The sequence below is a fragment of the Pungitius pungitius genome, chromosome 10 (genome assembly GCF_949316345.1).
Source record: "Pungitius pungitius chromosome 10, fPunPun2.1, whole genome shotgun sequence".
In the NCBI taxonomy this organism is placed as follows: Eukaryota; Metazoa; Chordata; class Actinopteri; order Perciformes; family Gasterosteidae; genus Pungitius; species Pungitius pungitius.
The window spans coordinates 7,805,912-7,820,930 of NC_084909.1; the positions used below are offsets into that span (position 1 = coordinate 7,805,912).

General features: G+C 44.3%; 2 protein-coding genes across 2 annotated transcripts; both read left to right on the forward strand.

The window, feature by feature from the left end:
• Positions 1-167: 167 nt before the first annotated feature.
• LOC119228421 (activin receptor type-1C) lies at positions 168-9,641 on the forward strand. Its single transcript, XM_037487946.2, has 9 exons — positions 168-306; positions 3,056-3,286; positions 4,488-4,730; positions 4,840-5,070; positions 5,149-5,316; positions 5,446-5,602; positions 6,109-6,233; positions 6,537-6,667; positions 7,407-9,641. Exons 1-9 carry the CDS (start codon positions 237-239, stop codon positions 7,530-7,532), a joined length of 1,482 nt encoding a protein of 493 aa, XP_037343843.1. The 5' UTR covers positions 168-236; the 3' UTR covers positions 7,533-9,641.
• Positions 9,642-11,001: 1,360 nt separating this feature from the next.
• Positions 11,002-14,338, forward strand: cytip (cytohesin 1 interacting protein). Its single transcript, XM_037487947.2, has 8 exons — positions 11,002-11,601; positions 11,801-11,844; positions 11,998-12,052; positions 12,161-12,263; positions 12,483-12,576; positions 12,688-12,754; positions 12,876-12,942; positions 13,054-14,338. Exons 1-8 carry the CDS (start codon positions 11,269-11,271, stop codon positions 13,560-13,562), a joined length of 1,272 nt encoding a protein of 423 aa, XP_037343844.2. The 5' UTR covers positions 11,002-11,268; the 3' UTR covers positions 13,563-14,338.
• Positions 14,339-15,019: the final 681 nt, after the last annotated feature.

Consider the following 15,019-nt stretch of genomic DNA (forward strand, 5'->3'; position numbering starts at 1 on the left):
GAGCTTCGCGGTTTCCCTCCCCGCTGTCAGTGAGCGAGGTGCACGGCCCCGACGGACCTTCGCCCGCGAGGAGCAGCAGCAGCGTCACGTCTCTGCGCGGAGCAGCTGTGTGACACACACACACACACACACACACACACACACACACACACACACACACAGAGAGAGAGAGAGAGAGAGAGCGCCCGCGCGCGCGCGTGCGTCGGGAGAGCGCGCGAGCGGATGCCGCTCCGGCCATGACTCGTCCCGGGAAGCGCAGCCTGCGAGCGGCGTTGATCCTGCTGTCCGTCGCCCAGCTGACTGCAGGTACACGGTAGCTGGTCGCTGTGCGTTGTGCCGTTAATGCAAATGCTTTCGTTTAGTGAACGGCATTGTTTTTTAGTTTTTTTGTTTTTTGGGTGCCCGTTTAGATTGTTTGCTCGGCAGGATAAATAATTAATTCGGGTGACTTTTGAAATCGCCCCCTTACCCCATCGCTACCCTGAGGCTTTTTGCAATGTCAACAAAACCACGAGTCATGAATGAAGTTTATTTAACGCTTAAGGGCCTATTATTTTATACTTCGTAATTTCGCCTTTTGTAAATTGGAAGAAAAAAAAAAACTTATTTTCCTGAATAAAGTACAAAGAAGATTTTTTTCCATGTTGTGCCACTTGTACGGCAGTGGGCGTTCACAGACCACGTGCTTTTTAAAATAGCTGTCTTAAATATTTAAGATTTAAGATTAAAAAAAATAAAAATAAAGACGCCTGCAAGTTAAATAGAAAATTGTGTCAGTGGTGTTTCCTTTCTTTAGCTTTTTCCCATCCTGTATTATGCTGTAAGTCCTGGTGTGATGATTTGGGGAAAAACATTTCTAGAAACTCTTGTAGGTCATAGATTATATTTAATTGGGTTTCGTGATATAACAATTACATTCTTGGACTAAATATGAAAGTGCAGTAGAAGGAATTCACTCAAGGAAAAAAACAAGAATTATGTTTCCTGTGAGAATGTGCAGCTTTTTCTTGTCTGAATGATGGCAAACTGACCTGTTTTTTTTACATGCTCAAAAAGTTGTTAGATAATGTCCCCTCTGGCTTTGGCAGGATGTGATCTGCATATTTACTTAGAGCTACAGGCCTGATGTTTGAAGAAAAGTATCCACTTTAATTAATTCTCACTGAGTCACTGCAGGTACTCACCTTCTGTGTCATATACCCACTGCAGTCTGACTGTCCTGGTTTGCACCTGACTTAAAGCTCGTTGGTTTGAGGCAATTTTTGCAGCTTGCTGCCCCTTTTCCTTTGTTTTTGGAAAGGTTCAAGCTTAGAATCGGACATTAACACAAAGTAGAAAAGCTGTTAATACATGTTTTTATTGAGGCAACAGGCTGGGTAGTCTGTAGAAATATACAATGTTGGTAAGCCTTTGTCAGTTAACTGCTATTTCTTGTTTCATACACAGTAAATGTGTATGAACTCGCTTACTCAAACAAATTAATTCAGCTAATCAGGTAAATGCCAGGTAACAGGCTGCACAGTGCAGGTAAATTAAAAGTCCAAGTGAAAGGCCATGTAAAGTACCGGTTGGCATTTTCTCTCTATACATAATTACAATAATTTGCAATATGACCCTTTAATGGTACCCTGGTTACAGATGTTAATTTGAGGAACATCCTCTCAGCATTACACTAATGATAATTTGAAATGAATACAAAGTACGTTTTCAGAGTCTCTGCAGCTCATCCCTATTCATGCCTTCATAATTGAGTCAGAGAAGAGTTGTCAGGCACACATTTGAGTTAAGGAAACAAGTTGAGGGATAGATGCAAAAAAAAACCCACATATCTCTTCCAAGATTAATGAGAGCTGCAGAGCTGTCCAAACCTGTTGGTTCTAATGAAACATGGACACAACCTGGGGGTTATGTTACATATTTCGTTCATATTTTGGGGAGTTTTTCCTGTGCCAATGTGAGGGTTTCGGGACAGAGGATGTTGCACGTGTACAGACTGTAAAGCCCTCTGAGGCAAATTTGTAAAATTGCGATTTTGGGCTATACAAAATAAAATTAATTGGATTCAATTGAATTGAGTCTGTCCTGCTGTTGGAGGGAAACACTCTTCCACACCAACGTCCTTTTGGTTCTAGAAATGCTTCTTACTTCCCTGCCAGGATACGTGATTAAAAAATCCACTACCCGTATTTACAGAGCCTTAGTACGCTGAATTGAATCACCGAATGACAGAGGAAGTCCTTGAGTCAGTTTGTTGCCAAGCAACTTCTAAGTCTACTGTTAAGATTTTGGCTGTAAAAGATTTGAAACGATTAGGCTGCATGTCCTAATTTTCTTAATACCAATCATTTAAAAGACCAAAAAGGATGATGATTTTATACTGTTGAAATTAATTCTAGTTCTTCACTTGACTGTAGAGCTGAGCGCCACAAGGTTGAGTCACAATGTTTCCTCGCTCACTGCTACCTTGGAACATAATTGCATTCCTTACGAGCTTCTGTGTACACGTCAAAGAGAGAGAGGTTCGGGAAGTCCGATGTTTTGAGAGAAGGACTAACACATAGCATCTTTTCTTTAGAAGTATTTCTTACTACCACGTTGTTGACAAGGGCTTATTATTTCAGGGACAAACCTTTATTTTCTTTCCAAATCAGTTGAAAATAGCCGTGTGCCTAACGAATCATCCATGGACCAATGTTGTCCTCGTTTTTATATTTAGCATTGTATTGAAACCTTTGTTTTTGACTTTGCCTCGTTGTAAACCTGAAACAGAACCAATGATCCTGAGCTGACAGCCTCTATTTGTTATCATTCTTGTATTCTATAATCGAACCACTTCCCACCGTTGCTGATACAAGACTCACACAGGTGATGTGAAACGTACAAGAAAATGTAAAGAGGTGATGTATTGTCACAAGAAAACACCTTTACGGAATGTTTTTGTTGCAACCAGACCGATTGAATGAATGAATGAATGAATGAATGAATGAACTGGAGTCCGCGGGGAAATGTCCGTGGGGGTAAATCACCATCTCGAGTGTGACGTCATTTCTTTCAGGTCTGAGGTGTGTGTGCCAGCTCTGCGCAAACCACACCTGCGAGACGGCCGCGGACGGAGCCTGCTGGAACTCTGTGATGCTGGTCGACGGGAAGGAGGAGACGGACACGTCGTGCATGTCGCCCTCCGAGATCAAGGGCCAGGTCTTCTGTTACAGCTCCCGAAATGTCTCCAAGAGGAACTGCTGCTTCACTGACTTCTGCAACAATGAGACCCTAACACTACACCCAGGTACGGATGCCTCTCGTTTAGTTCATTCTCTTCAATGGGTTAGATACTGTAGTCATTCAACAGCAACGCCACCCCGATCAGGGTGGGATTTCCCGCTCTTTCTGGCCCCGGCTAGACGAGGTGGATGCTGATCCTGCTAGATCCTGTGTCATAACAAATCGGGCAGAGGCAGTGAGAAGTCATCAATAAACAGCTTGTAGAGCGTTTTTTTTTGTTCTTTTGGCCAGTGGAGAGTAAAGGGTTTTGCACCATGTCTGAGCTGCAGTTTGACACATGGCAGGACATGTATTTGGGGAAAAGGCTAAGGATGTCTTAGGAAACTGTGGTTTAGTTCACGACCTGTTGCTCCGCACATTGGGCCATCTGCAGATTGGGCATGTTTTTAGGGGCTCCTGGACATTTTGTGCTTTGGGGATTTGAGACAATAAAAAGGCTGAAGAAACACAGATCCGTTTCTTAAGCCCACATTGTTTATGTGTGAAAGAGTTATTAGTTCCTGCAATGAATGAAATAAGACAAAAGTTGACCAAATCAAGTAGCCTCCAAGGTATTCCTTATAATTACTTAATTTTCCTACTTTGCTGCAATGCGGTGTTCCCTCTACATAATGTTGTCAGCATGTCTTATAATCTCATATTATCCAGCCTTGCAGTTTTTTTTTGTATCCAGGTCTCCTCTTTCCCCCCCCCACAGATGCAGGCTATTTATCATTTATTCTCATAGGGTGTCTGTTGTTGTTCAATGCCTGGCACTTACTTAAAATGAAGACGCCTGATGTAGAAAAATGCTTAGATGTTGTATTATTTGGAGATTTCTTTTTTTCAAAGCTTATGCCTATTTGTCTCTTCATTACTTTTGCGAAATGACATGTATTGGCTGTGGTGACCTTGCTGTTGCTGTGGACAAGGCATCTCTTGGAAGGCAAAACATTGCGTCCGTCAAATATGCAATTTCCATCCCTCTAAACCTGAACAATGTCACAGGGTGATGTTTTCGCTGAAATACAGGACATCAGCTTATGTCCTCAGCTCAAGGTGATGATTTCAGGCCCTAATCCGTTGTATACAACATAAAACAATCAACAACGCCCGCCAGAGGAGCTCAGTGGTGAACGCAAATATTCCACTGATTCCTTGTCCTGAGGGTTTGATATCAGGGAGCAATGGCGTGCTAAAATGCCGTGTACCATATGTGTTGTCAGAGAGGCCTTTGGAAGAGCCCGGCTGGAGCAGGCTGCAGCTCACCGTGGTGATCCTGGTGCCCTCCTGCCTTCTGTGTGTGGGGATCCTGCTGAGTGTGTTTGTCGTACAGAGCCACCGATGTGCTTCCAGCAGAGCCCACAAGCAGGACCCGGAGGAGCCCCTGGACGACCAGATGCTCATGTCGGCCGACAAATGTCTCAAAGATCTGATCTATGACATGAGCACCTCGGGCTCCGGATCAGGTAAGACCAATTTAGATCGTTTATCATCGTTTTACACCCAACAAGACTTGGACGAATGGGTCGGGCGGCTTCGTCAATGTCAGCCGACGGTCTCGCTGGCGCGTTGCAGGTCTGCCGTTGCTGGTCCAGCGGACGATAGCCCGGACCATCGTCCTGCAGGAGACCATCGGGAAGGGTCGGTTCGGGGAGGTGTGGCGGGGAAAGTGGCGAGGAGAGGACGTGGCGGTGAAGATCTTCTCCTCCAGAGACGAGAGGTCGTGGTTTCGTGAAGCAGAGATTTATCAGACGATCATGCTCCGACACGAGAACATCTTGGGCTTCGTCGCTGCGGACAACAAAGGTTTGAGAGTCAGACACGGCGGCGGAAAGAGAATCCAGTTCAGTGGGAAGTGATAAAACTGATGCTTCCTGCTGGCAGATAACGGCTCGTGGACCCAGCTGTGGCTGGTGTCGGAGTACCACGAGCACGGCTCCCTGTACGACTACCTGAACAGGTTCACGGTCTCTCTGGAAGGCATGACCGTGCTCGCTCTGTCCGTAGCCAGTGGACTGGCCCATCTCCACATGGAACTCATTGGAACTCAGGGTAAGATCTATTATAACGACGGCACCTGTGTGCTCAGCAAAACCACCATATCGAACTGATTATTCAGACGTTTTTCACCAAAAAAAAGGTTTTGGAAATGACGTCCCTTGTGTACTTTCTTGGTTTTAGGTAAACCCGCCATAGCTCACAGAGATCTGAAGTCTAAAAATGTCCTGGTGAAGAAGAACGGCACCGCCGTCATCGCAGATTTGGGTTTGGCTGTGAAACATGACTCCAGCACCAACTCCATCGAAATACCGTCCAACCACAGAGTGGGAACCAAGAGGTTGGATTTACCTCGCATGAAAAGTAGAAATCAAATTAGATGTGAAATACCTCGATGATCCTTTACATATCAGTCAGCTTCACGATGTCTAATAAAGTCAAACAATGTGTGGTGTTTAAGGTCCGCTGGACAAAAGTCATGAAACCCGTAATTTTGGTTACTGTAAAACATTGTTTTTTGGTTAATTAGCATGAACCCACTTGAATATACTGAATATACTTAGACCCCTCGTCCTAGTTGTACTATGAAAAGCCCCCAAGACCAAATACATATTTGTCAAGTCATGAATCACCAGTGGGGTTTTTTTTTTTTTAGAGATGACGTAAATTGTTTTTTCCCATCTCCAAAAAGCAAAACAATCAATTCCCTTCTTGTTCAGAATGATGAACTCAGGTTGTTTGTTCCCCATATATTTATGATTTTAAATTCAGAAGACACGGGGTGTTTAAAAAACGAAAGGCTGGACCTTTCATTTCATTAAGTCTAAATTGTTTTGTCCTCTGCAGGTACATGGCCCCAGAAATCCTTGATGACACGATCAATATGAACTGCTTTGAGTCTTTCAAGAGGGCGGATATCTACTCGCTGGGCCTGGTGTTCTGGGAACTCGCCCGAAGGTGCTCTGTTAGAGGTACTTCACAATGACACAAGCACGCACGGTACCAGCCAAAAGAACTGTATACACAGTGCTTCCTGTTATTTAGTACTAGATGGATAGAAATCGTCAATGGAAAATGCAATAGTCCGCTACGTTCATGAAACCGCTGATGAAAATGAAATTGTGCAATCAGCCTCGTCAATTTGTTCTTCGCAAGCTATTTTAATGTGGAAAATATAATGTTCTGCTCGCCGTAGACCATCGGTACTGTGTGTCATCGTGTGTAGAGGAAAAGCAGCGTGCACAACGGCGTCATCTTTGTACTTTTTCCCAAAGGACTTCATGAAGAATTCCAGCTGCCTTACTATGACCTGGTGCCTTCTGATCCAACCATCGAGGACATGAGGAAGGTGGTGTGTGAAACCAAACTCCGACCCAACGTTCCCAACCAGTGGCAGAGCTGTGAGGTGAGAAGAAAGGATGCTTCCAACGTGTATTAGTGTATTAGATGGGATTCTAACTCATCACCAGTATGTATTAAACTGCTAATGTTGGACAAAAAAAGACAATACCGGCCTTAACACGCCATATCCTTAGAGGATTGATCTGATTTACTACAACAGAGAGGTCTTGCAGGAGACGTGTTCAGTTTATTTATGAACTAATGTTGAACAAACCACTCAAACCACCCAACCAGACTTGTCATTAAAGGGCCGTTGCCTGCTTACTCCAGAATGCTATTTCTGAGATAAAAGCACTCTGATTGAGCCTGTGAAAGTAAGTTGTTTGAGATTGGTGGTTACCGGAAAGGAAAGGAAAATATTGAGTGACAGAATGAAACAGACTCTACACAGAATTTACCTCTGAAACGGTCACAAACTGATGAAGTTGGGCCTCTTAGACGATGTTCACTGTTGGTAACTACAATTTGGGTTTGATAATTACAAAAGGTCTTTTATTTCATAATTTAAGGTAAGTGGACACTTCTCTGCTGTATAAAAAAAAACAGTTCAATAAACCAAATGTTGTGTCGGTGGGCTCTTGATATATCTGGCGCACATTGCATAAAAGCCTTTATTCCGGTCGGTGGGGGTTTATTTCCAGCCCCGAGCCGTTTGCTTGCAACTTTTTCTCAATAATTATAGCAGAAATGTCTTAAAGCTTTGAAAATAAATAAATTAAATCGTCTCCTTGTTGATACACCAGGCTCTACGCGTGATGGGCAAACTGATGAGGGAGTGCTGGTATGTCAAGCCCGCTGCTCGACTCACCGCCCTGAGGGTCAAGAAGACGGTGTCTCAGCTGTCTTTCATCAAGGATGTCAAAGATTAGTAGGACCCCGTCGCCCTGCAGGTCGGCACCACACACTGAGAGCAAAGACTCCCGGTCCGAGGCTGCCCCTTCCAGGAGACACCCTTCAGCCTCAGAGAGCACCTTCGGGTTGTTATTGGTGCCTAAGTAACGTAGGGGGGGGGCGTCCATGGCTGCTACGCACACACACATGCACACACGCACACACGCACACACACACCGTGTGAAAAAATGAACAGAACTGCTGCACTTTGGGTAGGAACAGTTGTGTGTGTGTGTGTGTGTGTGTGTGTGTGTGTGTGTGTGTGTGTGTGTGTGTGTGTGTGTGTGTGTGTGTGTTTATAGTACTATAGTGTATACAGAGATTATTTGCTACCTCAAAGATTTAAGTGCCAAAAGCTTGAAGTTACACATGTGATGTTTTCGTGCCATATCGTAAATCAAAAAAAGTATTGCTGAGTCGTGTGCTAACTGACAATCAGACAGATTATAGAAAAACACACCAAATTTCTTAACTAAGTATTGAATGGAGAATGATGAGATTTAAAAAATAAAAGGTCCTGGTCCCCAGAGGATGGCTAATAATAACTGCTGTGTGGAGACTAGTAAGAGTTATTCCCCAACACAGTGAACCTGGCCGTTCCTCTGGCGCCACCCTCAGGCCCGACTTTAAATATTTAGCCTGGCCGCTGGTGGGAATTGAATCTATGATGTTGTCTCATGGGCTCATTAGAGTGGTTTTATACTTGTGTCTTTGTCGTCTGCACAAAGAGAAGCATAGCTATACGTGCCTGCTATAAGGTTTCCACATTTAAAGCTTTCAGTTGCTGAATAGAGCTGCTCTCTGACATTCATGATTGTTAAAAAAAAAAAGGTTATGTTCTGTATTCAAATATTCCCCATGGAAATATTTCATTTGAATGGTTGCAATTTCATGTTTTTAATTAATAAACATCCTTATGCTAGCATAAGCACATTAATATTTTTAACTGGGACATTAAAGACTACATTTAGTGTGTTCCCAATGCTGCTATAGCGAGTTTCTTAATGTACGAGACAATAGCAAAGACGAAGGTATGATCAGCTCTTGATAAGGATCCTGATGAAGTGAAATCATGAAAAAATAAAAAAATGAAATTGCCAAATTCTCATTAAAACCGTAAAGCGGTTTCACCTGCGGGGCCTAGTCTGTCCGACGGGTGCACATATAATCACGGTCCGTTGGGTATTGTCATAACCGGCTTTGGACAAATGACTTCTGGGTGAGTTTGTATTTCCATTCTTATCTTCAGCCACACGTGTGATGCTGTGACCGTGTGCGCGTTGCAGATCATCATCTGGAGTGACCGTGTGTATAAAGAGGTGAATCTCATCTATTATTGTAGTGTGTTTGTGAAACTGGTACTGTGTTGGAAAAAAAAAAAACTGTTTCACATCCATTATGGGTTTCATTTCATGCTTGGATTAACGCCCATGATTTTTGTTGCCATGACGAGTTACTTACCTCCATGTAGCTGCTTGGTGTTGAGACATTTAAAGTTTCTGGTATAACTGCTAGTTGATAATGTAGAAGCAGCTTTTGCTCTCTTAACAATTACCAGTTAATGTAAACATTAGTGGTTTTGCTTTTAATGAAATCATTAGTTGACTTCAATCATGGGATCGTTCAAATTTGTGTGTTGCAGAAGACCGATATGAAAAATTTAAAATATAGTATTAAAGAGTGTTTCTGCCCAGGTCCATTGAAGGTACTTTTATATGTATTATTTTTTTAAATCAAATATTGGATGTATTCTAAGCTGAGCTTTGATTTTGTCTATTGCGTCATATCTGTTTCTCAGAATCGCTAAGCATGTAAAAGACTTATCTATCGTTCCGAAGAGGAGTGACCACAATGTGCAATTTTTGACTGGTGTCTTTTTTTATATATTCAGTATGAATTTGCTAAATGCTGGAATCAAATGTGAAACCACTATCATAACGTAAAACAAGCTCTTTGATTTTGAATCGATCCTGTCATGTATATCTGTGTCATTGCTCACATGTGATGCCGTCGCATTGTATCTATATTTATTTTGTATAGAAATGAGTTATATCATTAAGTCAATAAACTATTTCTCATGGAGTGGACGATTTGTATTACTTTTTGCACAATTTGCATACATTTTTTATTACATTACAATTGTGTTCAGAAGTTTACATGTACACATGTAGGAGTAGAATCATCTCAAGGAGGATCAGAGGAGATGGACAGCATGTGAGTTAAATATGACACAGCAAAGGGTCTGAATACTTATGACCATGTGATATTTCAGTTTTTCATTTTTAATACATTTGCAAAAATGTCTAAGTTTCTGTTTTTTTATGTCAACATGGGGTGCTGAGTGTACATTAATGAGAAATAAAAGAAGCTTTTTTGATTTTAGCAAATGGCTGCAATGAAACAGTTTAAAGGGTGAAACATTTAAAGGGGTCTGAATACTTACCCGTACCCACTGTACATGTTTGTTACAAGTGCATGTGAACCTTTGATGTTGAACAATCATTGCTTTCATTTTTTGCACCTTACTGCGTGCACAGGACAGAATTTCCCGGAGCAACTCATCTGAAACCGGTCATTATCTTCACCGTGGAGCTTTTCCCTCAACCAACGTGACTCATCTCTGCTTTCTGCTCTATTCATCTACATCTGCTATGAAGTGTCCGTTAGAAGGAGGAAACACAAGCGTAACATTGAGGCCATCAGCACTACGCAAATGAGTCAATCCTGCAAGATTGTGCTGCACAAGTTAATTTACACACTGACATTGGAAGATAATCACGCATGAGTGCACTGGGAGACAAAACCAAAACGAGTATTGTCTGGAGTAACACTATCTACAAAACCTTCAAATCCAGTTTTTGAATCCTCCAGTTTTTCCCATGTATTACAGAATCATATAAAATGTGTATCCATGCTCTTCCTCCTCACTTTCTTCCAGCAGCGAGAGCGTATTGCTGTAGAAGTGAACAGAATGTGATGTTTGTGTGTGTTTCCTGTAGCGTACTTTCCAATGTTCTGGAGAAATGGGCTATCCGTGTTCCAGACGCTCCCCGGGGGGGGGGGGGGCAGAGGGGATTCCTCTGAGGAATCCCCTCTGCTCCCCTGTGCTCGTTCGGGAGTATTTTAACGGTTACGATTACTGTACGAGGCTCCAAGCCAAAAGCCCATTCTCTCTGACTTTCTTGTCAACAAAGAAATGCATCTTTTTCCACATGGTCGGGGGATTATGTTCTATCACACAGTGCACCTTTTGCAAGCATTGGAACCAGTGGAAGAAGATTTTTCCACTGTGGCTTACTTTTCTCGGCCTCATCTACATTGCCCCCCCCCCCCGCCCCCGTCCCCGTGTCTGATGCCTTCGGCCCAATGACCCATGCTGTCTGTTCAGGGAGCGTGACACGGGTCCCCGAGCTTAAATGCGCCTTTTGTGCGTCCTCACAAGACAAGTCCCCCTGCTCGGCAGAACGCAGGAAGAAGCTGAGCCCATTGAGAAACCCGAGAGTGGTGGAGGAGTGAGGTGGCAGTTTCTCATGCGTTGCTGATTTTCTGACAGACCATAAATCAACTTGCTTGGACTGCAAAAAAAAAAAAAAAGCAAAAGGGACCGTTTTGAAGGGGAATACTACGAAGAAAAAAAAAAAAACTTCCCACCTTTTGTTTTTCTATACAGCGAACTATTCTCGTTCTCAAGAAAACGTCTGAGGTGAGCAGGAAATGAGACTTGCGAGGCGGGGATCTACAGATGCAGGCCCACCACAGCCATCACATGACGTGGATTTCCGCTCGACACATTGTGCTCTCGGCTACACAGCGGGTGCAGAGCCACACAATCATCCCAAGAGCTGCTTGCAAGCAGGACGCGATGAGAACCAGTCTACCATGCAGACCGCTATGAATTTCAATGGACTTCAGCGCCAGGGCAGCCAGGAGAACTCCAATCTGGACAACACTCTGAGGAAGAAATGCTCCCTCTGGTACCGACGCTCACTGAGGGGACAGAGCGACAGACAGCGGCACAACACGGGCTCTCTGCCCACCGTCTGCAAGGTGAGACTCCAAGTCCCGCGCGGCACACAGCTGCAATGTCAAGTGTCAACACACTCACACCTCTGCCAATTTTAAACCTTTTGAGTTCTTTAGCACGGGAGGATCAACGTGCACTCACATTGAACAATCCCTGGGGGGCTTCAAGACTTAAAGCTTTAATGTTGTTTTAAAGGGGAACTCTGTATTTCTCACCTTGCAGTCAAAACAAACCCGCTCACTGGTCGACTACTCTGACCCACAAAGGTAAATATTTCCTATCTGTGCAGTTTGTCTTAGAAGCTTTAACTTTTAACCTTACTACAGCAATGTATTTTTGATTTATTAGAGAAGGATTCATAAAGAGCAGTTCCTAAAATACGTTTGTTCTCTTTTTTTTCCATTTCTCCTTTTGCACAGGACCACAATTGTGCTGGAAAAACAAGACAACGAAACATTTGGTTTTGAAATTCAGGTAATCACACTTAATACCCCACGGCGCACTGCTCGTGCGTTACAATCCCTGACTCTGATGTGTAAGAGGATCATTTTATTTGTGTTGACAAATGGTCCCTCGTTGCAGACCTACGGCCTGCAGCTGAAGGAGAGCTCTGCAGTGGAGATGTGCACGTTCGTGCGCAAAGTGCTGGAGGACAGCCCAGCTGAGAATGCGGGCCTGACCACAGGTGAACCACCCACGCCCTTCACACAGGCCCGACACGGGCGTACACACACACATACAAGAGCCTCTGACCTCATTGTTCCTGTATGGACAGATATGTCTCTTACCACAGAAATGCATACGCCTCCACAAACGCCACACGCTGGTGCAAGTGAAATGCAAAGTCACGTTGTGTTCTCAGAATTTATTAGTTTGCTTTTTTTGCATCCCCATCTATTCGCAGGAGATATAATCGTCACCATCAACAAGGTCAGCATCGAAGGATCATCTCATCAGCACATACTAGAACTCATAAGAGACTCAACCAGCAGTCTGACGTGAGTGAGAACCGCACATGAGTCTAATGCACAAAATAATAAAAAAACACAGCAGTGTCTGCTGCGGAAAGTGCGCGTGTGTGATTGTGTTGTCGCTGTGTGTGATTCCAGAATGGAGACCGTGTGTGGGAATATATTGAAGCAGATCGAGCTGGAGAAGAAGGTGTACCTGCTCAAGGTGCGTGTCTCTGACCCTGCCCGTGTGTCGTGGGCTCACACGCTGCAGCTGTGGTTGCAACACACCCAACACAAATGATCTTACTGGAAGTGTGATTTTTTTTTTTTTGCTTCCCATACAGCAAACACTGCGTGAGAAATTGGCGGAGCTGCAGGCCCTCACGGTACAAGAAAGACGCTTAGTGCGAGGTGAGAAGCAGCAGTCAGACCACTTCCTTCCTCACCCTTTACGGTGTCAGCTGCAAGTGCGTAAAATAAAAAAAAAAAACCCTCCGGATAAACGGCTAACGACGCTTTCAGGTAACTTGAACGACATGGCGGGGGTCCCCCCGGCGGCTCGGAGCCCCCCGACGGGCCGCTGCGGCCGGCGCTTCTCCAGCGACTGCAGCTCCAGGAGCAACGCGACGGAGGACAGCGTGTTCGGGGACGCGTGCTCCCCCAGCCCCCGCAGCGCAGTCAGCACCACGGAGGACGACGACGAGGACGACGACGACGACGGCTGCTTCTTCTCCTACAGAGATTTCCCGTCGCACCACCACCACGGCTCCCGGAGGTTTTCCACCAGCTCGGGCCGACACCTGCGGTCCTCCGGCCGCAGCAGCAGCAGCGGCGGCGGCGGCTCCAGTCTGGCCGGCAGCAGCGGCTCCCTGTGCGGGTCCCCGTCCTGGGAGGAGGCGAGGGCGTCCTCCCTGTTCGGCACCCTGCCCCGCAAGAGCCGCAGGGGCAGCGTTCGCAAGCACATCCTCAAGTTGATCCCTGGACTCCAGCGGTCGGTGGAGGAGGAGGAGACGGGGACAATCGCTCAGTGACCCCCCCCCCCCCCCCCACACACACACACACCGGTGGTCACGTGACCCGAGTGTCTCGCTTAACGTCAAACAGGGGGCTCTGGGGGCTCTCGCTGCAATGACGTGCTTCATGAAGCCACGCTTAAAGGTCGGGTTAGATCTTTGTGGAAAGAAACGTCGTGTTCACTTTCGTGGGGACACGAGAGGGGACAAGACATGTTGAGGCTTTTGAGGCTTTTTGTCGGTGTTCACGTTTACTCAAAAGGGTTCTGGGGCCCTTGAAGGTGAGCCACGCTCAGTGGCTCAGACCTGTGGTGGCACAAAAGCATTATGGAATATTCTTTGGTTTTAATGAATATATATATGCACACAAGATTATAATGTGAATCAAGGAGACTATGAATCCTACAGTTTGAGTGAAAACGGCATTAATCACAATGAACACCATGGATTTCAAGGTGACGGCAATGGAGTTTTTCGGGCCAGGTAGACGTTTAAAAAGGTTTTCTTCCTGTGCCACTCAGGTGCAGAAAACCTCCAAACCACCTGCGCATTATAGATATCTGCGCAGCTCAAAACAGGATGTGGGCACAAGGGGGGCTACTTACTGTTTTCATTTTCAACAGTATTTTAGGCTTCGTGGGTGGTTTGTGCACTGAAACCGTTTCCCTGTGAATGTAAATAAATGTCTAAGATTTGCTTTAAACTTTTTACAGATTGTCATGCTTTATTTTTTGGTATCAAATCAAAAAAATATGTATGCAAAACAGAAAAAAAAATAAACTTGAAGTCCTTAAAACCCAGCAGTCTTTTCCTTCATATAGATAATGTATTATTATATAAGATAATACCCCATAATGGTTCTAAAGTTACACGCTTAAAAGGAAACAGAGGGAGCTGCTACAACACATCATTTACTCATACACACAATCTATTATCATTTTGGTGAATTTAATATTGTTTGTAGAGAAATGAAACGCTCAGCTGGAAACCTCACACATTTCCTGTAATAAGCCGCATTTCTTTGGTTTCCTGCTGCAGTCGCTAAAGAGAAAGAAGAAGACAGGGGCGTTCTAACATGACACATTTGTCTTCCTGCACTGGATGTTTTTTTATATTGACAAAGATGATGATACGGTTCATTTTAAAAATGTGCGAAACCAGGGGAGAGATCCTTTAAAAAAGAACCACTTGGTTTTTTATTGATTGATTTTTTTGTGTTATGAAGCCATAAACAAGTAGCAAAAGCTGTAGTTCTGCAGTAAAATATCTTCCATGACAGATGATGATAAATAACATTGTGTATGTAAGCACCTTTTTACTCCAGCTTGTTGGATTCATCTTAAACCACACACACACACACACACACACACACACACAGTTACATGTTTCAAACATCCTCTAAACAAGATAAATGGCTTAGCTTCAGCACATGAATCACTGTAAAGTAAACCTATGGGAGAATGTTAATCCAGACT